The sequence below is a fragment of the Mesoplodon bidens genome, assembly GCF_964165515.1.
Source record: "Mesoplodon bidens genome assembly, chromosome: 3".
Lineage (NCBI taxonomy): Eukaryota > Metazoa > Chordata > Mammalia > Artiodactyla > Ziphiidae > Mesoplodon > Mesoplodon bidens.
The window spans coordinates 16,935,599-16,960,409 of NC_138178.1; the positions used below are offsets into that span (position 1 = coordinate 16,935,599).

A 24,811-nucleotide genomic window follows, 5' to 3' on the forward strand; every position below is an offset into this window, starting at 1 on the left:
ATAACACTGGATTGACTTTTTCTTTACAATATTTTGAGTCAAGGCATGATTTTGATATTTATAGCTTTACCAACATTTTAGTGTTTATAATACCACCTTAATTAATAAAATATATTGAAAAATACTTAAGATAGAACTCATAACAAATCAGAAATCGACCTTTCTGTAGCTAAACAATGCTTTACCTTTCTGATTTCTAATGACTAGCATTTTCTTTTCTCTTCTTTAAATTATTTTCAAAACATTTACTGAAACATGCCTTAAAGATTTTTTTCTTTCAGGGAAACATAAAAATCCATTTATGTCCACTAATACAAGCTTATTTTTATTATAAGACTACCTTTTCAGGGACAGACTGTTGACTCATTGGTACTTCTCTTCATGAAATCTCCTAAATTGCAGATGATTTAGCATCATTATATCTTTAATGATAGAAATCACATATAAATTGGGTTTAAAATTTCCAAGAATAGTTTTGAGGATTGCAGTACCTTTGGTCTTTAGGGAGTCTGAAAATACCAAATTGACCAGGTCAGATTTGATGGTCTTGGATCACTGTGTTTCATTACAGCCTATACACAGAAACTTATGCATCTTCAAACAGCCTTGCTCCAATGTGGGGAACTGCTTTAAGCCATTCATAATCAATAAGGCAGCTGGTTATGCTTGAATTAAGTAAAATAATCAACAAGGATTGCAATAAACCCTGTCCAAGTAGAGTTTGGAAACCTTCAACATAGAGTTCTTAAAAGCAGACCATAGTTTCTAATGAATTACTTGCTCCATGACTGCTGCTGCTTGAATCAATTCCATCATCAACTTCACCAACATGTCTCTCCACTGCATTGATAAATAGGAAGTTCTGAATGGCTTCCATGATTTTCCCAACTTGGGCAAAACCCATCTGGTCATGCTCAGCCAGTCCTACTATCTACAAATGTTCTGACTTCCACATATGGACCACACAGCACAGGCAAGGCAATCAAAATCTGTTAGCCGTGGGATGATCCGTCTGGTATTTTCAGCCATCTTAATAATTAATTGGGTAACATCTGAATCAATAATTCCATGATCCAAGTTGGTCAGCAATGTGGCCAGGCTTTCCTGATAATTGGTCTAGTTGTTTTGATTTCCAGGACTTAGTCACAGAAATTGTGAAGTCTTGACTAGGTTCTCAAAAACATTCATGCAATGCAGCTTGATGGAAATAATTCATATGAGAATTACTGTGATAAGGGTGAGAAGCATTAACTCAACAATTAAGTGATTTGCTATTCATATGTATTACTAATGTATTAACTATGTCATTCCCATTATATAGTTGTTCTATCTATCTGTCTATCTGGAGAGGTATATAAAGATCTTGAGCACAAGGGTAAACATTTTGATAGAGTTTGGGGAAATTTTTCTATATCTATGTTTTATAAACAAGAAAAAGTTTTCATGAGAAAGATGTTATATTTATTCAGATATAAGTATATATATATATATATAATATATTATGCAGGTATAAATAAATATTCTCCAGTCCCACGCCTTCTCTCCGCTGCCCTTTGCAGCTAAAAGACCAAGACCTAGGAGAATTAAATATTAAAATTTATATTAACATATATACAGATAGATAACTAAATACAATTATTTTGAAATTCCTCAACAATTAAGAGTTAAAAAGGAACTTAGGATGTAAAAACCTCTAAAATAGAAGGATCAGCAAGAAAATAGATTATTATTATTTAATTACAAAATACTTTGTTAATGCTCTTTTACTCCATGAGAGTTTTTCATCTGACGAAAGGCTTAGCCACCTCTTCAAGCAGAAGATCACTTCAATACCTGAAGATAAATATCTACCAGTAGCCTTTAAATAGTGCTTGCTATGTTTGTCATATATGAAGCAGACTTATACATAAATTAAGTCTTCCTAAACTGTAGCTATGAATCGGAGTCCCAGGAAATGTGCTATTGCTAACACACTCTGGTGGGATGTTGCTAGGTGTTCAGTTGTTTTAATGATAAATTTTCTTTAGAAAATGGAACGATCTGTTGACAGACAAAAACAGGAACTAACAATGGACTATTTAGACTTGCAAATGATGGAACATTTAATTATTCCAAAATAGCATTCACTGGTTAGGGGATGGTCATTAAATCCATCATCCATCCTTCAGTGTATGTGCAGGAAACATCTATCATGTCTTCCTCAAACAGGAGTCAGTCATCTAAATATAGATTTTTGGACCATCCATTTCAGCATGACATTTCATCGAAAGCCTGGAATTCCATTTATTTTGTGTAACAGAGATAAAGTGTTTGTAAACGATCTGATAAGACCATAAAGAGAAAGTAAAGTGAAATCCAGCTTCATACAGAGATAAATACAAACTCCACTAAAGACACTACACTATAGAAAGTGAAGAATGAGAGACACTATGTCAACAACACAATTACAGGTAAGAGTCAGTGTTCTCCAGATATAGTTTTTTAAAAGGTGCAGTCACTTTTAGTACTGTAAATTGGTGTGCAAATTAATTTGCATTTAGACTCAAGACAGAGACAGCAAGATCAAGAGGAAAAAAACAAAATATACTTGAATTCTTTATGTCAATGGTCAAATACTGAAAAAGTATTTATCTACCACATGAAAGATAAATGTCTTGGAAAACAAAGTTTTATGAAATTCAGAAATTAATTTTTTTTCTGCAGGGTCTCATTGTTCAGCAGATATATATTGTAGGTAGATATGCGTTATTTTAAGTCTGATTGGAGACAAGTTATGTTTGGGACCTGGACAAACATTTCATGGGAAGATAAGTACAAATAAAATCAAATAATTCTAGAGGTCGCCCCCTCCTCTCATGGAATGGTAGGGAGTGAGAGGAACCTGGAGGAATTTATAAGCAAGTTTCCCATAAGGGACCTTGAAGGGAACGGTCTCATTTGGTCCAACATTACTAACTGCCCCTCCTGGGCTGGACTTCTCTCTACCACCATTGTACAGCCTAGGAGACCAAGGCCCAGATAAATTCAGTGATGGCACAAGGCTACATGCTGATGCCAAAGTCAGGCCTTGTGTTCATGCTTCCCAACACTAAAATGTTATTTTAATTCGCTATTCTGCCAATGGAAAATGTGTATGTCTGTGCATGAGTGCATACATACCACCAAAAGTCTATCTATGAAATTTTAATCACACTATGAAATTGGGAACTAAGGGTCTAATAACCTACCCTATTTAATTGGACCGACTTTAGAAAAACTTTCAACTAGTTTTCTTAAAGAGCTTTGGACATGCTATGAAAGGTACAGAAAATCTTCATCTCTGCTTTAAATACTTGTGAAAGGCATATGTACAGAGGAGAGAGTGTTTGAGAGACCCTTATTTAAAATACGCTAACAGTGTGTACACTCCCTTGTCCTCAGACCTGGACTTTTAAAACCAGAAAGACTTAGCTGTTTTACCTGATTCCCCTCCCACACACTCCCACCCACTCCTGTCTCCAAAACTTGTTGTCTCTTACACATTTGAGTTCAGCTGAATCAATGATGGTGGATGACAAGAAAAGAGGGAATTATCACTGACTATATTTACCTTTTTCCCTATTGTATCTACAACATAGAAATAGGCAGTCCCAGGCCTATGAAACTTTCTTTAGGATTTAACTACCTGACTTGTGACCTTGCTAATGGCCAGTAAACTCTCCCATTTCTCATTGACCCTCTTCCTCCCGGCAGAAGAGGCCTAGTTCATTGGTTCTGAGAAAAAAAAAAAATTGGTAAGTAGCTCTATTACTGTCCTTGTAAAGATAGAGAAATAAAAAATGCATCTTTCCTTACAAAGGAACTTGAAATTAATATAGATAGATGGTATGAACTCTTAAAATCTTGGCAGTCTAGCTGACTGATTCCTAAATAAAGGCAGGGTTCTCTGAAGTGACGTAAGCAGAGCTCACCCATTTTCTCATAAATGGGTTGGCAAAGTAGAGGAGACAGTAGAAGATTTAAACATAGGAAGTCAGAGAGAACGTTTTAGGAAGCCACAACTGACTTTATAGTGTGTCCTATTTATGAGGCAGCTACAGAGGTAAATAAACATCACTTGTGTACGATATTGCCAAGTCTACACAAGCAAACTCCCATCATTTTGATTGGTGTTTTGCATACATATGGACTGTAAGATCAAGCTTGATATGTGTGACTTCTTACGATCATCAGTATAAGAATCTGCCTTTTGCTGGCATGCGACACTGTGAAAGATGTTACATTTAGACTCTGCCTGACATCAAATGTGGGCAACATCTACGCCTAACTTCCGGCACCTGTCTCAGCTTCTTCTCTCTGCTCAGTTAAAATATCTTATAACAATGTCCTCATATGTACCATCTTCTCATATGTAGAGTTTTGAAATGTGGCACCTTGGAAAGTTTTATAGGAAAAATCCCTTGCATGGTGAAAGCAGTTTATAGCAAACCTACACATCTACAGAAACATTTGTAAGAAAAAAGAAAAAGTACCTCCAGGCATTTCACAGAACTAAGTGTGGAAATATCCCTAACATGGACAAAATCTGGTCCCAGCAAAACATGATTCTTTCTGTGAAAAAAATCCTGTCCCATCCAGCTCCTTGTATGATGTTTCTTCTTTCCTTCCCCACCAATACCCCAATCTCCTCCCCTTCAACTGACTCAACTTTCAATATTCTACCATTTCTCTGCTAAATGTTTAGAATCTATTTTTCTTGCTTCTCCTAATCCCTGCTCCAATCCAAATTCCACACCCACTTCCCTCTCCTCACAGCCCTCTCTCATCTCATTTAATGGCAGAAAGTCACAGTAGAGGCCAAACAGGTGAGGGAGCAGCTTCTACCTGGACGTGCTTCAGGTTTTCTCATCTCGAAGCCTCCCCACCACCTCAGCCATTTGCTTACGTTCATATAGCAGTGTGTCTCCCAGGAGGGGTGGTGATGCGCAGAGGAAAAAAAGGCACACTTGGCGTGCCCGTGCCTCACAGTACCAACAGGAAATGTCAACTTGAAGATAAATTAGGTGAAGGAATTCAGGAAACTGAGGGACAACTTGTCGTGACGGTGATTTGCCCCTCCCAGCATCAACACACACACAGGAAGGTCAGAGTAAAAACAAGTCCTCAGAAGCTGAAGTGGACAGATTGATCAGAGCCAGTCACAGGAGAGGGACATGAAGGATGCGAAGCGCTGTGGAAGCCAGTTGAGAGACTGGGGCGGCTAACCCTGAGAATGTTCCAGAATCAGAGAGGCATTGTAAGAGTCCTGAGGTCAGTTAGGGTTTTGTGAATTGAAACTTACAGGACTAAACTGGAGGACTATATGCTATTCAGGTTTGCAGAAAGAAGAGGATGGAGAGGGTCAGTGGCTCAGGAAGCCTCTCATCTTCATTACCTGCTTTGGCTTCAAAGGGATGGAAGGCAGAAAGAATTCAAGCTGACAAAGCTATGTGTTTCCCTTCCTCCCAGGACAGTTCTTTGTTCCTCCAAACTTAAGGATATTATTATTTTTCCTCTTCTTAAAATCAAGGAAATTAACTCTAGGTAAAAATGAAACTATAGGGCTTCCCTGGTGGTGCAGTGGTTGAGAGTCCGCCTGCCAATGCAGGGGACGCGGGTTCGTGCCCTGGTCCAGGAAGATCCCACATGCCGCGGAGTGGCTGGGCCCGTGAGCCATGGCCGCTGAGCCTGCGCGTCCAGAGCCTGTGCTCCGCAACGGGAGAGGCCACAACAGTGAGAGACCCACGTACCGCAAAAAAGAAACTATATATACGTGAACATATACTCTTAAAATCGAATATATGTATGTGCAATATATAATATATAAGTATACTATATCTACATAAATATAGATATATATATTAGAATTGGGGGAATTCATAAAAGAAAATGAGATGATTCAAAAGTGAGGACTGTCCAGAAAAATACAAGATAGATGGTCAAGCAATCTGATCCAGAGAAAGTTCAGGCATTGCCATTAACACAGAAATCTAGGGCACTGGCATTGTTCATATCAGGTGCTCTTGAAAACTGAAGGGTTTGGGAAAGAATAAGGGAAAATAGCTGATACATCATAAAGATATCATAGAATCAGAGAGAAATACAACCAAGAAAAAAAAGCTGCCCTTAAAAAAAAATTGACATATGGAAAATGTACAAGTATTTACATGGTTTTATTCATTTTGTTCTTAAAAACCATTTTTTTTCAGAGCCCTAAGGTAATATTTTTAGACTACACTACATGGAAGACATATATTTTTCAGATAATCACACATGGTGTTAAATTAGCTTTGTGTATGTATTTCCAGGCACTGGGGGTAAACATTTAGCCACCAATGTCAATAATTAGTTTGCTTCATTCAGTATAATAGTCTTCAAAACATAGGCCTGTGTTTATAGATTAAGATTAAATCTAGGAGGGAACTGGATAATTGTTAAGCCATAATGACCTCTCTCTTTTCTGAAAACGAAATAAATCTAACAGGCATTCCTTTTAACTAAGCCCTTGAGAGAGCCGTTACATTAGTGTTTTCAGAGATTGTTACTCTGGAGCAAGAATTAGCTACTTGTTTCTGGGTTACCTTGCTTTAATATTTTAATGACACTATAAATTTTGGAGCTAATTAACATAATAAAAAATTCCAACCAGTTTTCTTAAATATTCTAGGACATTCGATGAACAGTTTCAGAAAATCTTCAGACTCATGTTTCAAAACATGTCCAATTTGCATCAGAATAACTCGTGATTGTCAACAGTATCACCTTCCATCCAGAATCACTTCAAGCTAAGACTGAGTAAAAGGAACTGGATTTACCCTTTTGCCTGAAACAACCAAAGAAAACAAAAACAAAACCCCAAAATAAACAAAACATGTGAAGCAACAGTTTTCAAGATGTTGGACACTAGACAACAAAGGACCATGATCCCTGAGGGATGGTAGACTAATGACAATTGCCCCAGCTATTGCCTCAGCTACTTACAAGCCACTGTGTAGGGAAGTGGAACCCAGGCAGAGTCTGGTGGTCTCATTCACTTGTGGAGAAGGAGCTGAGAGTTAAGGGAACCAATGCAGGTAGAATTCACAGGATACCATACTGTTAGGAGATATCTACAGAGAGACAGGGACAGAGAGAGAGAGAGAGGAGAGCGAACTCTGCAGGTGTGCAGAGGGTCTCCTCTGGTTTTTACCTGAGTATGGACCAGATTGTGCATGTGAGGAGACTACCTGAAGCCAGGGAGAAAAAGTATTTGAAATGATTAGAAGATATGCAATGGAATTATAAAAAATTATGCAGTTGATTAAAAACATAATCTAAAAAGAGGGAAAAAAGGAACAAGGAATAGGTAGGACAAATAGAAAACAAATAGAAAGATAGTAGATTTATATTTATCCACATATATAACTATATTAAATAGAAATGGTTTAAATATCCTGATTAAAAGGCAGAGGCCCTTAAATTACAAAAAAGCAAGACCCAACTAAATGCTATCTACAAGAAACAGATTTTAAATATAAAGGCACAGATAGTTTAAAAGTGAAAGAATCGCAAAAATATACTATGCAAAAACTAATTTTTTAAAAGTTAGAGTGGCTATACTAATATTAGACAAAGTAGATCTCAAGGCAAAGATATTAATAGGGATAGAAAAAGGTCATAATGATAAAGTGGTCAGTTAATCAAGAGGACATAATAATTTTAAACATTTATGCATGTAATGAAGGAACTTTATAATTTATGAAGCAAAAACTGACAGAGATACAAGAAGAAATAGATAAATCTACATTTATAATCAGAGATTTTTATACTCTTCTGTTAATAATTGGTAGAACAAGCAGACAGGAAATCAGTTAGGATATAGAAGATCTGAACAACACTGCAACCAACTGATCTAACTGACATCTATAGGAAACTTCAGCCAAAGACTTAGAATAAACCATCTTTTCAAGTACCCATGGTATTTTACCAAGATATACCATATTCTGTCATTAGAAAGTCTCAGTACGCAATTTAAAAGGATCCAAGTAATATAACGTATGCTCTCTGACCACCATTCAAAGAAATTAGAAAACATAACAGAAAGATGCTTGGAAAATAGATAAGTGGAAATTAAATATAGCTATTAAATTGGATCTGTTGTTTAAAACCTTCCCATAAAGAAAACGCTAGGCTCAGATGGTTTCATTTGTGAATTCTACCAAATATTTAAGGAAGAAATAATACCAAGCCTACACAAAGTCTTTCAGGAAAGGAGAGGATACTTCTTAGCCTGTTGTATGAGGCCAGCATTACCCTAACGTCAAAAGCAAACAAAGACATTACAAAAAAAAAGAAGGCCATTAGAGCACAATATCCTTAAAAACATACACGCAAAATTCTAAGTAGAGTTTAACCAAATGAAACTCCAAAATATGTAAAAGTCATGATATATTATGACCAAATGGGGTTTATCTCAGGAATGCTGATTTAACATTTAAAAAAATCAATATGCTTCATCATATTAATCTAAGAAAGACAAAACAAATAATCATCTCAATGGACACAGAAAAAGCACTTGACAAAAATCCGGCATCCATCCTTGATTAGAAAAAAACAAAAAAAAAACAGCAAACTAGGAGCAAACTAAAATGGGACTTCCTCAACCCAATTAAGGGCATTTTACCTGTAGTTAACATTTTCTTCCAAAAATGTTTTTTTAAATTAATGAGAGATTACTGTGAGCAATGGTGCCCAGGAAAGGGTCTTCAAGAAAGAAGGGCTAAGGACAGTTGCCTGATGTGGATTTGTCCCTACTAAATTTTTTAGTTTCTAGCATTGTGACTTATGAAATACTTTATCTGGTGCATTTGGCAATTTCTGCCTTCAGCCTGCACCACCCTTCTCTTGGCTGGCTGATTGCTGTCTCTTCAGTCTAACCGTGCACGGATCTGGCCTTGGAGAGAACACAGACACAAAACTCCTTGGGATTCCTTCAATAACTTGTTTCCTAAATTATCAGTCGGAATGCAGTCTAATTTTTATTGTCATGCATGATTTGGGATACAGTCATGCTGAACCCCATAAATCCTTAGCATCTGAATCATTGCAGGAATTGGTCTGACTATTTTCAGACATAATCTCACTAGAATCTGGAATGTGGGTTCCTGAATCATCATTCCTAAATTTCTGAGCTAATCTGAGCTTTGTGATGATAATAGTTGTAATTCTGGATTGAATGTAGTCCCTTTCATCTTCAACGTGCTTGGCAAACGTTAACTAACTAGCCCTCCAGTCCTCAAGAAAATACAACGGCACCATTTTTTAAATGAGATGTAAAGAAGGAAAAAAACTGAAGTTTATAGTTCATTAGCTTGAAGCAAAAGTGTGGGAGTTAAACCTAGAACCTGCTCCAGTTATGTGGGTTTGGGGACATACCTCCACCAGAGGACTTCAGCAAAATCACAAATTCTAGTTCTTTTCTTTTGCAAGGATGAGTATTATAAATGCTGTTACTTTAAAGTGCTAGGATTTCTTTTTATGCACGGATATTCCCTCTACCTAAAGAATTAACCTACAGATCTTGAGTCACACATAGGTAGTATTAACCTCATATTTTAAAGAAGCTTCTCCTGGTGCTTATGCCAAAGCAAGAGTACAGACGCATAGCCATAATTATGTCAGTACAGGAAGCACATAAAAATAATGGTGTCTCCAAATGTCTAGCTGCAGGCACTTCTTGTCCCTTTGGACTCAGACCATTTTCACAGTAAGAAATGGAGGCTCTCTGGATGCCTGATCAAACTCTGCCAAAAGTCCCTTTATTGGTTAAGCCTAAATTTCATATTCCCCTGCCCTCAAATTAACTCACCCTAATAATATGGAATGTCTTTCACTTTTGCTGCTTCCTTTATGAATTAACCTGGCAATCACAGGTGAAAAGCTAATATTGCTGCAGCCCCTGTGCAAAATTTCACAAATAATACTGCTTAATTATCAGCAAAGAATATTTGCTAACTGGTTCAGTCATGACTGTAAGTTATAACTGGGAAGGAAATCAGACAACCTCTTTGCTTACTTTCCTAAATGTGGCAACAACTGTGCCCCACGTTATTGAGAATAAAGCATGTGGAACAGAGGCTTTCACCGATTGCTGTGAACAGCAGCAAGCATTTGTCTGAATCTGGCTCTGGATGTACTCGGTGGCTTCCTTCCCCACCAGCAGTAAATTTTGATGCTTGCAACAAATAACCTTGAATGGCATCATTGCAGTAAAGGCAGCCCATTTTGTGCTGTGTAGTCAGACCCAGGTCTTACTTAAAATAGGCCACCTTCACTAGGAGCATTTATCTCACTATTTCAAAGTGCTTGGTAAATATTAGTGCACTTTCTCAATGGTTTTGGAAAGCATTATAACAATGGTTAAGAACAAAGTTATTAGATGGGAAATCTAACTCAGGAAGTCTCCTACTGAAGTCAGAACAATTAGCAGCCAATCAGATATGTGCCTGGTGCTTGTTCATTTACACGTTTGACAAATATTTATCAAGAGTTTGTTATACTATTATATTAGACAGTATAGACATAAACCCTGGCCTCCCAGAGTTTACAGCCTAGTGAGAATATGAGATAGCCAAGTAGCTATTATAAACAATGCAAAAGCCCCATTAGAAAAGAAAACTACCTTGGTGACCCTTAAGAGAGTTATCTATTTCTTGTTTGGTGCATCAGGGAAAGCATAGGGCGGTAACTGACTTCTACACTGAAATCTGAAAAGCAGGCAGGGGTCAGTTAGATGGGGGAACAGAGGTAAGAGTGTTCCCAGCCATAGCAATGGCGTGCATGAGAGCCTGGAAGCAAGCAAGGATGTGGAGTGATTGGGGAGGACAAGATTTTCACTCTCACAGGAGAGGGTAGGAAGAGGGGAAGCAGATGTGGCTGTGGACATATTGGAACCAGGTTTTGCTACTTTTGTAAACCATGTGAAGGACTTTGGACTTTTTTCCTGAGAGTACTGGGGAAAATGTTGAAGGATTTAAGCCATGACATATCATAATTGGTTTCATATTTTAAAAAATATCACTTGTGGAGCAGAGTGGGAAAATGGTGGATGGCAGAGGCTGCTGTAGTAATTCAGACACAGAATGCTGGCGGCCTGGATTAGGAAGTCAGCATTGGGGATGGAGGAGAGGGGATGGATTTATAGAAGATACAAGAGTTAAGACTTCTAGATCGTTGAAGATGGCAGGCAGGGGAGGCTGGAGTGCAAGCTGGCTCCCAGCTTCTGGCGACGTTTGATGTTGGTACCATTTGTTGATAGCATGAGCACAGAGAAGAAAAGATGGGAGTGGGACATGAGGATGAGGAATAGAAATGTTGTTTAGTACCATGGTCTAAACACTATTGGAGATGACCGGTAGACAGCTGGCTCTCATATTGGTCTGAACTCTAGGAGAGAGAGATAGACTGGGGCTACAGGTTTGAGAATCATTGCCACATAGATGGTAGACATATCAGGGGACTTGCCCAGGGAGAGGATGTAGAGGGAGAAGAGAGAAAGCCTTGGGTAAAATCCCCAAACACCATCATCCAAGGGATAAAGAGGACTCTTGAAGGAAGATCAAGAAGCAGCCAGAGAAGTAAGAAGAATACCAAGAGAGAAAAATATCACAGAAGCCAAGGCAACTGTGTTTCAAGAAAAAGGAAGATAAAGTGAGTAAATAAGGAACTGAAATCTATGAATTGGATTGAGGAACGAGATTGTTGGTGTCTTTGGTGAGGACATCCCATTTCGGTGGAATGGTTATGATAGAAAGAATATTTCTGTGAGCTAAAGAGTGAATACGAAGTGAGAAAATATAGACCATCTCTGTAGACCACATTTGAGAAATTGGGAAGAGGCGTAGAGGAATAAGGCAACTGCTGAAAGGTGAGGATGGTACATAGATGGTAATGTTACAATGTGAGAGCATATGTAACTGCTTAGAGAAAGGAGCTAGGACAAAGTGAGAAAAAAGGTACAGGATGACGAGCACGTAGCTTATGGAGCAGCAGGGCTACTAGCCCCGGCACTCTTAATACTGAGGTCCTTCCTGACCTCAGATCAAACTGATTAAAATACACCAAGTCGCTCACATTAAGTACATTTTTCACAAAGAAAAAAGGAAAAGGATGTTTATAATTTTGCTTTCAAAATGAGTTGGCTCTAGATAACTCAATTTATAATTCAGTCTCTTGATCAACACTTAATGTGCATAGTCGGGATTTTGGAAAATGGAGAACATCCAACTCACAAATTGTTTTCAAATGGAGTGAAATGTTCATGAATATTAAGTTCACAATGCTGACATAATGTTACATTTTATATACATTCTGTTATTTATTACATTTGATTTTCGCTATTTATATTTTGAATTCAAACTTTTTTTCTGGACACAAACATGTCTGTAGGTACTAGATTTCTTAAGGGCTGAAATGGTCTAAAGATCAAGGTTCTTTAGGAGGTGGGAGGTGTCAGGGTAAAGAGCAGAGGGGAAGGGACTATTCTTCAAAAGGAAACTCATTCTTCTGTACAAGAGAAAAGGACAAAAGAACAGGTGAAGAAGTAAGTGGGTAAAATTCCCAACTAATGGTATCTACTTACTCCAAGAAGTAGAAATTGAAATGCTCTCACCTCTTTGTGTGCCTCTGTGTGTGTGTGTGTGTGTGTGTGCACGCATGCATGTGTTCTTGAAAAGGCATGATATTCCTTCTGGAAACTTTCTTAGAAGCCAACACCTTGAAAATGTTCTCCACTGATGGTGTTTGGAAACCGTTGCCTCTTTCCCATCCCCTGACATCTAGGGACATCAGACCCTGTGGGGTTGGATATGAACAGATGCACAGAAGTACTGCACTTCTCTGTTCAAACTAAGAAATTGCTTACTTGCCCCATTCTTCCTCCTCAAAGCAACCCCTCTTCCCCTCTCCCCTCATGTTAGGGTGCCAGAGGCTGATCAGGGCATTCTTATCCACCTTTGTGACAACTGCACTCCACTCCCCTTTAAAGTCTTATTTAAAGGAAAGCGGGGAACATATTTTAATATGAATTGTAATACATCCTATTTTCTCCTTTCCTTTTTTTTTTGATAAATACTACATATTTCCTATAGAATAATCAGAAAATGCAGACAAAATTTTAAAAAATACCATCTTTAATACATCAACCATGTTAGTATGTCATTGTTTCTTAAAAAAATTCATGATAGGAACTATTTCATAATCTGCTTTTTTATTTCAAGTAAAATATTGTGAAGGTCGATAAACATATTTTACAACAAAATGTTTTATAGCTATAGTGTGTTCCATTGTTTAACCATTTTCCTGTTGCTGGATATTTGCTTCTAAAATGTCAATATTATAAAGAACACTGTGATGATTATCCTTGTATTTAAATGTGTGTATGCATTATTCTTTTTTTAGGTTTTTAAATTTTTTATTCTTTTTACTTTATTATTTTTGGCTGCATTGGGTCTTTGTCGCTGCACGTGGGCTTTCTCTAGTTGTGGCGAGCAGGGGCTACTCAGGGGCTACTCTTCGTTGCGGTGCTCAGGCTTCTCATTGTGGTGGCTTCTCTTTTTTTTTTTTTTTTTTTTTTTGCGGTACACGGGCCTCTCACTGCCGTGGCCTCTCCCGCTGCGGAGCACAGGCTCCGGATGCGCAGGCTCAGCGGCCATGGCTCACAGGCCCAGGCGCTCCGCGGCATGTGGGATCCTCCTGGACCGGGGCACGAACCCATGTCCCCTGCATTGGCAGGCGGACTCTCAACCACTGCGCCACCAGAGAAGCCCTGGTGGTGGCTTCTCTTGTTGCGGAGCACAGGCTCTAGGCACGCGGGCTTCAGTAGTTGCAGCACACGGGCTCAGTAGTTGTGGCTCATGGGCTCTAGGGTGCAGGCTCAGTAGTTGTGGTGCACGGGCTTAGTTGCTCCGCGGCATGTGGCATCTTCCCAGTCCAGGGCTCGAACCTGTGTCCCCAGCATTGACAGGCGGATTCTTAACCACTGCGCCACCAGGGAAGTCCCGTGTATGTATTATTGATTCTACTTACTGAGGATGAACTTTTAGTAGTGGAGTTGCTAGTTATGAGTTTGTACTTTTCAAGGCTGTGGATTCATTTCGAGGTCACTTTAACATAATCCCTTTACTCCTCTGAAATACCTAAGGTCTTGCCATCTATTTTCATCACCTTCTATATAGAGAAGTTGGAGGTGACTCAATGATTTTGGGGACGAGCTTGGAAAAAAACAAAATGTCAAAAATCCAACCTTCTCAAAAGTCTCTGCCTCTTTAAAAATTTGAATCGCTTCTTTTCTCAAAGATATCACCACAAATTGGTGTTAGACTCCAAAACTGCAAAGTTGATGCCAGACAATCCATTTCAGTAATGGGATGCCTGGTGCTGTTTTCAGCATTTGTATGTATTGAAGGTCATGGGTAGTGAGAGCGAGGTCTTTTCTCCTGAAGCATCGGTGCAATGTTATTCACTTCGGAAATGCTGCAGTGCCTGTGGGAAACCTGAGAGCATCAGTGGGACACTATTATTAAAATCTCCTAATTATTTGAAAAGCCATTTGGGATAATAGAGTAGGTTTACTTTTCTTTCATTAATGTCCCTGGGCAGGCTATAGAGAAGTAAGAAAGTCACAACTTCATTGCTTTTGGCCAAAGGCCATTGCAGTACTTCCAGATGGAGGGATAAAATAGGTAGAGTGTTCTTCAGAAAAGGTTACATGCTTGTAGACAGAGCAGAATTAGCGTACAATTCTTAGTGTACTAACACACAGTACTTTGGTATTGGTTTTCTGAAGAGAATGTCAGATCAATATACTACCATGTCAAATGGACTGTGATGTCTAAAATAACTGTAGATCTGGCTTTAGAAGGAACTAGTGGGCAAAAAAGAGACAAGAAGGTACATGAAAGTCTGTGATGGACAATAAGTAACTTACATCTTATGGAACAGGTCTAGATAATGTACCAGATAAATTACACTGATAAACTTCTGAAATTATCCAAAATACATGTGACAGAAGTCTAGAGTAATAAGAAACAAGTGTCTGTCATAATTCAGTGTAAGAAATACCATTTGAGTTAAGCTCCTTATATTGTGTAAATTTGCCTAAGCCACATAAATTAGTACACCTTTATTTCTTATTGGTTTTTTATATAGCAAAATTAAAATAGAGCAGTATTCAGGGGATAGTATCCTGAAGGTCACAACAGTGTGAAGAAGATGGCTGTGGAGCGTGTCAGCTGAATAACCCAAGGAAACTGGAGGAATAGGACTGGATTTCTTCCACAGAGCTGGCCTGGCAAATTCCCATGAAATTAGGTCACTAGGCAAACGTTCCAGGGCTGGCAGCATACTTATGATTCTCAATCTCCCTTCTATGTTGTTAAAAAAAAAAAAAAGAGTCTTTGGCATTTAGAAATTCTGCTAAGGCAGTATCTGAAATAACAGAATGGCTTGAGGGGACACCAGATGAATGCTAAATATGAGGAAAATATAGAGTTTAGAGAGAGTCCTGGGACTTGAGAGAGAAACTTAGCTACTGAGGCTAAAGGGTGAAGTCAGAAGCTAATCAATCAACCAATTAACAAGTATTTATTGAGAATGTACAAGACACCTGATACCATAGCAACTAGAGATGCTGAAAAGTGCAGGACTTGCACTGGATGCTGCCTCTAGTTCATTTGGAGATTCAGGAACTGCCCAATCAGGGCTACTACATAGAAAACATCCACCTGGGGCACTCGGCTGCACATTCAGAGGATGCCATAAAGATAGATGAAGTAATGTGTTGGTCAGTGGTCAGTGTTTTAACTCACAGGGCTCATAACCTTCTCATACCTCAGATCTCAAGTTCTGTTCTTAGACACACATTTTCTGGCACATTCATTTCAAGAAGTCTCTAAACAAATACCAATTCTAAACACTCTCAGAAACCCAAGAATGTCTAAGTAATTTTTCCCAGCCAACAGCACAGATATAACAACGTCCCTCTTACTGTCAAATACTTGTTTTAAAATTTAAGAGATATTCTTTAGCTTAGGTAGCTGGGAGTCCCACATTTACAAGTAATGGCACAACTTTCCAGGAAAAAACAAAAGCTTCCTGGGGTAACCGAGTGTCCGTATTCCCTGCACTGTGTCTGAGGGCAGCCCCTGGCCCCTCCGTGCTGTGGTCTTTAGCATTATTGCTTGGAAAGGTGACCTATGCGCTTCCAACTATATGGATGAAGATTGTCTCCCATAATCAAAAGAGGAGAAGGTACTGAAAGTCTACTTCCTGTTGCAGTAACAAAGGCCCAAGTAACCTTTATCAACTGAACCTTGTTGGTTCAATTGATGGTTTTCTAGTCATTGGTTTTTACGTGTGGAGAAGCCAATACGTGTAAAGATACTTATCACCTGCTCCAGTGGCCTGTGGTCAGCGTACTTAGAACATCACCAATAGCAACACACAATGATTTTCTTTAAAGATTATCTTGGACTCAAGGTCCTAAACTGTTTTTTTTTTTTTAATCTAGTGAGAAACTAGTGGACATTAGCTATGCTTGGTTAAAAGTTTGAAAACCATGCAGCTAGAGAAACAGTCTTGCAGTGAGTGAAATGCTATAACTTGACTTTCACACTCTTTTAGTTTCATCACATTGACAGCAGATTTTTACATTTCTTATGAATTTTTGATTATTTTTATCAGACAGTCTGAGAAATTCTAAATATCACATTGCAAACCTAATTATTTTTAAGAAGAGCGTTATGTCACAAATGACTGGCTGCTTATCTATAATATGCAGGAAGACTAATCTTATTTGGAAATAACCAAAAGGATCTGTTAAATTATGGATAAAGCATGAATCATTTTATGCCTAATTATAAAAATAATGAGTAAAATATCAGAGAAATTTGTTTGGGGAATTCTAGTAAAAAAAAAAAAAAACAGTTACCAATTTTCCTAATAGAACTTTGGAAGTAATTGTATTCCCAATTTCACGGGAAAATAATTTCATTATTATTAATGTGTTTAATTCTCAAAAGTTAGTTGTGATATTTTTAGCGTGAGCTTGTAAGACATTCATATGTGAGTTTTATTATTTCTCCAAGAAAGCAGAAATAAAGAGTAAGACTAATTTCAGATAAGGATAAAGACGTCTAGATTCTTTGTGCTCTACTGCTGAGCAATCTTTGGCAAATTAATTTTCTGGAACTTGATTTCCACATCTATTAAATAAAGAGGCTAGAAGCAGATCACTCCTGACAATAATCCTGAGATATACTCTGAAAAACAATGTGCCTTGGGCAAATGAATTTGGAAATCACTATACACTGTATCTCCAGTAGGATATTCACAGTCCTGTAGTAAAGGAACTTGCTTATCTTTGTTTTTGCCAAAATTCCCCAAAGTGATTTGGCCACAGACTTCTTCCTCTGTTTTCTTTGCATAACAATTAACATACTTGGAAGCACTTTGAGAAACTCTGGCCATATGATCTGAAGGGTGTGCTCCAGATCCCACATGGTGCTGTCTTATGTAATTCAAGGCAAGACAATGAAAAGCTGAGTCTCACTCTTCTTTCAAGAGCAAAAATTGGAATCTGTCTGTGCATTGAAATCCTGTTATTCTTCCTAATGATATCTTACTAGTCCCACTTTTTTAGTATCCATGAACACCAAAAGTCATACATTTTATGCATGCCCTGGACCACAACTTTTTATGCCACTGAGACTTCTGAACCACTAGCAAATTACCACAATAGCTTAAGCCTTACTCAATTATGAAACAAATGTCAGAAAGCTCAAAAAGGACAAATGGCTAAAGCCTTGGACATCCAAACCAAACTTTCACACTTCTCAAATCATTGTAGCAAATTGTTGACCGCATTTACTCAATAAACACTTAGTGAAGATATGTTATATCACAACATTATGACAGATACTCTCAAGTAATGAAGAAGAAATGCTCCCATATATTAAAGGATATTTTTGTCCAGCAGGAGATGAGATATAATATATTAGTGATAATAATATACTGTTATATTACTTATATAATAATAACAGCAAAAAAAACAATTACTACTGTTTATTAAGTCTATATTATATGGCAGGTACTACATATACATTATCATTTATCTTGTTAAAAAACCCTGAAAACATAGATTCTATTATTATTCTCATTTTACAATGAGGAAACTAAGAGAGGAGTGATTTGTTCAAGGACATACAGTGGTCAAATGACAGAGGATTCAGACTCGGGTTTACATGACTCTAGCCTCACACGATCTTTCAAATCAGGCTTAAACGAGAATGTAGGCAGAAAAGAAGGGATTAATGAGATAGGGAAACAGTGAGAATTAATTGATATAACTAGGTAAGATCAAATCAAGTTTGCCAGGAGAGTGAGTGAGTTGACCTTGGCAAAATAAATAAATAAATAAATAAAAATCGGATATCTCTTTCTCCGAGACAGGAATGAAAAAGATATGGATGAAAGAGGAGACAGAAGTGTCAGGAGAAAAAAGTCTTCTAGACTCATTCTTTCCTCACATGAAGACCTGGGGAGGATTCCTAATATTCACTCTCACCCAGGCCTACATGTTTGAACTTGTTCTGCCTTTGTTACTCAGTGTGAGCCTGGGCCCAGATGGACACAAGGTCTCACAATGACGTATCAAGTCTTCCTTATCAGATCAAGTATCAGTAGCCATCTCAGAAACTGAGACCCCAGCCATGCCCCCCAACCATTGTATTTTTTAAACTGAAAAAGCAGGCATAAGATATATTCCAGAATCCCAAATAATTCAAAAAGATTCTCCCGGGCTTCCTGGGTATGGAGACACTGTTCCCCCATCTTATTGTCAGGGAACCTTTCAAATGCAAAAAAAAACCCATTTGCTCTTAGAGAAACCCAACTAGTGTTGGAAGCCTAGAGAAAGAGCACCTTGTATCTCAATGTTCTCCAAATGTAAAGATTTACCTCAGCGTGAAAGGGCGTCTTCATTCTTGGTTCCCAACACTACTTTTTGGCTTCTCCTGGGCACACAGATTCCTAACAAAGTGTCAGAGGTGGTGACTGGCAGCTTGTTACCATTGACCATCAATGTGTGTCTTCCCTATGTAAACTTTACCTGCTTAAAAGGACAGAGAAAAGAACCCCTATAACCTTTCACCCCTCTTCCATTTGTAACCTTTGAACTTCATGGGGCTTAAACAAATTAAAGTATTAGATTCCACCATGACTCAAAGTAATGCAAACCTTTCTCCAGGGTCTCAGATGAGCTGCAGAAAATAAAGACCGTATGTGAATTTTTTACGTCCGTGACGTTGGGCTGTCCAATAGGTGTTTAAAGGGGCTCCAAGAGCATCTTAACCAGGCCTCATCCTAAGGTAAGCAATGGTTTGGGGCCCAAATGCTCTGAGTTCTAGCCTTAGACCCTCTGCTAATTCACTGAGTGGCCTTGGGGCATTTAGAGGAGTTGGGTTAAATTGTCTCTTTTAAAGATCCTTCCAGTTCAAATATTCTAGATTTAAGTGGGCAAAATGAAACACCTGCATTGAGGGAAAACTCAGCTTTGGGTGTCTGTATTTCAGAATGCAATGCACACAGATCTCTGTAAGCCAAAGACAGTATTTCCTCTGGACACTCAGTGTTTAGAGTGTGTATGCAAAAATAGACTTATTCATGGGAATCACATTAATAAATTATATGATTGTATAATAAGTTCAAGCAGTGTGCTTGGCAACAGTTTCTCAACTCTGTCCAATAAAGGGACAAAAATCCATACACTCTGGTCAACTTTGAGAGAGTCAGCAATTATCCTCAGGAGTTTGCAAGTCAGAAATTCTATACCTCTGATGCCTGCAATCCCACATCCTGTCCACTCCTGACCATAGGACTCTGTGCTCTCTTACTTTGCAATAGGAAGAAGCAAATATAGCTTCCCAACTTGGGGAAGGTCAAGAAGTCTAACAAATGTATCCAACATTTACAATATTATGGAATTAACAATTTACCAAATTAAAGAGAAGGGCTTCCGGTGCCCTTGTTGTGTGTCATTTTTAATAATAATGCAATATTTGGGTAAAACTTTTCCTCTTGCACGTCACCTATGTCCTGAGTACACAAACATTTGGGAAACTGCTGGCTTGAATTCAGAAGTGAAGTATGTAGCATTGGAAGAAAAGAAAACTAACTGATAAACTTAAATCTTGGGTCCATAGTTTAGTCTTGTTCAATCCGTACTACACTGAGACCAAAATTAAATCTAAGAAATCTCATTCTGTGTCTTAGCTGTCATTTTCCATTTGATTTCCACCAAGAGTGCTAAATGCATTGTTTTCTCTCCATGAGGAAAATTCCTATTTTTTTCCCAGACAAATTTTCTGCCACATGATAGAAAAGTTCAAAATAAACTAGATTCTAAACTATACGAGAAAAAGAATATACGTTGGCATCCCCCGACCTGGTGTGGTCCCTGGTGCCAGTAGGTGTTTACTAAATGTTTATTGAATAAAGTTACTAAATTAATGAAGTAATGGGAGAGTCAAGAATTTAGGGTCCTAACAACATGTGAGTATATGGAACTTGCAAATATCTTTGTGGTGCATTATGATCCTTTGTAAAATGCTGTAAGTTTGGATTGGTTGATTCCATTCAGAGACTGGCTCCCCAGCATAATTCTACTGGACAATTATAAATTCCATCGAAAATCAAGAACATTCTCTTTACCAATTCAGATTGGTCCTGGCAGACCTGAATCTGTGAATTCCTGGTATGGTAAATTCTCATCAAATGCCAGCAAAACAATGTCTGGAGAAAAATGTTCTCTGTTAGGTCCACTGAAAATGAGAACATCATTTTTTTTTTTTCCTTTGATTCTTCCTAGAATAATCTGTTATAATGAAAGAACACCCCACTCTCCCAGGGTCATTTCTAAGAAAGTTTAAGTTTAGACTTTTCTCTCAGTGTCTTTCAATAAGGTCTTCTGGAGTGATAAATATTACGGGAGCCCCAGCAACTTTGCAATAAGTAAACATGGAATCAAAGGAAAGCTACTGGGGCTTCCCTGGTGGCGCAGTGGTTGAGAATCCGCCTGCCAATGCAGGGGACACGGGTTCGTGCCCCGGTCTGGGAAGATCCCACGTGCCGTGGAGCGGTTGGGCCTGTGAGCCATGGCCGCTGAGCCTGCACGTCCGGAGCCTGTGCTCTGCAACGGGAGAGGACACAGCAGTGAGAGGCCCGCGTACCACAAAAAAAAGAAAAAAAAAGGAAAGTTACCTCTTTTCCCCCTCAACTATGTCCAGTCACAGCTTTGGCAGTCTTGGGTTCAATTACTAGGAGTTCTGCCAGCATCTTGATATTTCTTCTAGGGCCAGAGAGAAGAGGGACAAAGGTGATCTATTTATATGCTACCACTGCCTTTGCTCTTTCTCCCTCTTGTTCCCATGTACCCAAGCAGTCATCATCTCTACCTTAGTTCCTCTTTGTTGTGTCAAAAGTTAGTGAAGAATTGCCAGGTGGATGATGAACTCTTTCATTTTCAGGCTTGAGGATCCTCAGCTTTATTGGGGAGAAAATAATGTAGGAACTTCCTGTGAAGTGAATGAACAGGTTTCATATAAATCGATAACAAAATCATTTTATCTTCCAAAAACAGCTCATTCATAAAAAATGAGACTAACGTCTAGTTTCCCCTCTGAAGAAGAATAACACTGGCTCTAAGAAGCTTGTATAATGTGTATATAAGAATATATCCATTTATCTGACAAAGGTTTATTAAGCACTGAATATGTGCCTGGTGTGGTTCTAGTTCCTGGGAAGACAATGGTGAATAATTCCAAAAAATCCCTGTTCTCAAAAGAGAGACATTTAAAAAACAAACTAATAGTTTAACATAATTTCAGGTGATTCTATGAAGAAAAGAAAAGCAGGTAAAGCAGAGGGGACAGATGTGCATTTGTCTGAGAGGTAACATCCACAGGTAGACCTGAATGACATCAAGAGAAACGTCAGACATAAACGCCCAGTGGAGGTGTGAGACCAGAAGGTGCTGAAAAGCAAGGAAGGAGGTGGGTGTGGAGCTGGGAGCCGAGGAGGACAGGGCCCCAGTGAAGTGGGTCTTTAAGCCAAGTTGAAGTTAGAACTTCATCCTCAGTGTAATGGTAAGGAATTGAAGACTTGGATGGCGAGTGATGCAATCTGATTTTTACCTTAAAAGATCACTTTGGCTATTTCATGGGGAAAAAGAGGAAGCTGGGAGCTGGTAGGAGGCTTTTTCAGCAGCCCAGGCAAGCGAGAAATGATGGTGAAAATATCAAAGTGCCAACGCGTAACGTCATTAGAAATCTTCCTCTGGGTTTGCTTGGCGTGGGTATTCTTTCATAATCTCTGTCTCAGCGTCACGCCCTCTTCATCTCAGAAATAAGAATCCTGAACAAAAGCATTCTGCAACCATGTCTCCTACAGTTGGGTGTCAAACACATTTTCCCTTCTTGCTAAGCCTAGTTAGACTGCAAGGATATTTATGGAAGCTCCCAAAATGAAGAAAATGAGGCAAATTATGTGAGACAAATGGAGACACATGATAACAAGAGGGATTCAAGCGAAGAAAGGTAATCGTGGCCTAGGAGGAAAGGCGGTGATGTTGGGATTTCAACACACCAACCAATCCTCAACACTCCCTGTAAAGATGTAGACGGTTGAGCACAAGAAACACACACAAAATAAAATATTCCATTGAACTGGATACTGATTTATTACATTTTCAATACCAAAAATCTAAAGAGCATGGCCAGAGAAAAGGATTTTTGTAGCATTTCTGTACATCTTTGGCAACATAGGAAATGTATCTTGACTATTCAAATGTTAGAATTGCCAGGAAATGTTCCTGGTTTTATGTAGACAAAGGAGCCTTATTGTTTAATTTGAGACCATTGAAGAAAGTTGGGGATAGACAGACATATGATCTATAGAGTGCTCTTTTTAAAAGTAGATTTCCGTCCACCAGATATAATCTTGGTGAAGTGAGAGAAGGGAATTTCGTCTCCATTCTCTAAGCAGGAAAATGGAACACAGAGAGGTGAGAAGAATTGCTTTCAATTCCATGAAGATCAGATCCAACCTAGAAACTCCACATCCATCTCCTCATCCACTACTCTGGCTACTCTAGTCTGGTCACTTAACAAGGGTCTGTAAGTCACTGCATCCTTTCTTTTCTTTCATGTTGTTTCACTTAGTAGAGGAATGAGTTTCCCTGGCAGGGAAAGTGGAACAAAAGGAAAAAATGCTTATTTGCCAAAAGAAAAAGAAGCTGTAAAACAGCATATATGTCACACACACACACACACACACACACACACACACAACACACATCATTCATCCTTTAGAAGCTATATATATATATATATTTTTTTTTTTGTATGTGGGCCTCTCACTGTTGTGGCCTCTCCCGTTGTGGAGCACAGGCTCCAGACACACAGGCTCCAGACACACAGGCTCAGCGGCCATGGCTCAGAGGCCTAGCTGCTCCGTGGCATGTGGGATCTTCCTGGACTGGGGCACAAACCCGTGTCCCCTGCATTGGCAGGCGGACTCTCAACCACTGCGCCAGCAGGGAAGCCCCGAAGCAATACATTTTTATCATACTTTTTCTACTTCTAGTCATGAGAAGATCTACCGTTCGTGTAGTTCAGTAAAGAATCAAATAAGTTAAGAAGTAGAAAGTGAAGCCCAGGGAAAAAAGATCAAAATGGATAGAAAAGCTTAATTCTGAAGGACAGAGGCTGAAAGATAATTCCATAGCAATTTACAAACAAAACAACTTTCGCAGAGGTTGGTGACCAATTGCTACCAGTGTCGCATAATTGAACGTCTCCTCATCTTTGTGTGTTTTTTTTTTGACTATTACAGAAGTTTATTTAACAAAAAAGTTCAGTAAGAAAATGTACACGACCCAATTTTCATCGTAGTAAAATGTGGAGAGGGGACATGTGGAAGCAGTTGATTTCTCTGGTGAAGACAGCCATTGTTCATACTCGTTCCAAAGCTTCTAACATGATGATATTATTTCCTTGTATTACCACCATTCCAATATTGTTCTGTTGCCCACTAGTTGCCATCTCCACACATTCATCTATCACAAGATTCATAAAGGGATCAAATCCCCTCAATATTCCTTGGACATGTCTGCCACCATTTAATTTCAATGATAACTTCTTGTCCATAAATTTCTTCAACTCAGGAGGGTGAGCTTTGCTCATGATGTCTACTCGAGGAGCTCAAAGATGCCTCCACCGTCTCCTCATCTTTGGTGCAAGGATGCTGATCTAGCTTCACAATGAACACAACAAGAATGGCTTGAAACTTCATTATGAGAATTTCTGGTTAGTTATAACTCAAACTTCTGGGAAATAAAGCAACTGTTGAACACTAGCATGATTTACACCAAGTGAGGGCTTTAAAAAGTAAACTCTATTCCTCTGAGGTCCATTTCAGTCTATTCTCTCTCCCAGTCACTTCCTTCTTTCTATCATTGAATATATCATCCCATGCACTCTTTCCTTTTTCTTCTGTTTTCAGGCCATAACTTATTTCAAGGCATAGTTCAAATACCACAATGGTGATTTTCACCTTCTATAAACCTCTGCAACAAAGCAGACCTTTGGAATTTATAGATATACCATTTGTACTTTCAACTATTGCAAAGGATTCCAATTCTTATTACTTTCATTGGGTATTAGAATCATGGTGTACAGTAAGAAATCACTGACCAGTGTGG

At 38.6% G+C, this 24,811-nt stretch overlaps 1 protein-coding gene across 1 annotated transcript; it reads right to left on the reverse strand.

The window, feature by feature from the left end:
* Positions 1–23,929: 23,929 nt before the first annotated feature.
* On the reverse strand, positions 23,930–24,317 carry LOC308613838 (small nuclear ribonucleoprotein G-like). Its single transcript, XM_081227882.1, has one exon. It carries the CDS (start codon positions 24,291–24,293, stop codon positions 24,063–24,065), a length of 231 nt encoding a protein of 76 aa, XP_081084008.1. The 5' UTR covers positions 24,294–24,317; the 3' UTR covers positions 23,930–24,062.
* Between the last annotated feature and the right edge of the window lie 494 nt (positions 24,318–24,811).

Excerpts from the sequence above, each read along its gene's own strand:
- LOC308613838 (XM_081227882.1), bottom strand. The coding sequence starts at position 24,293 with ATGAGCAAAGCTCACCCTCCTGAGTTGAAGAAATTTATGGACAAGAAG.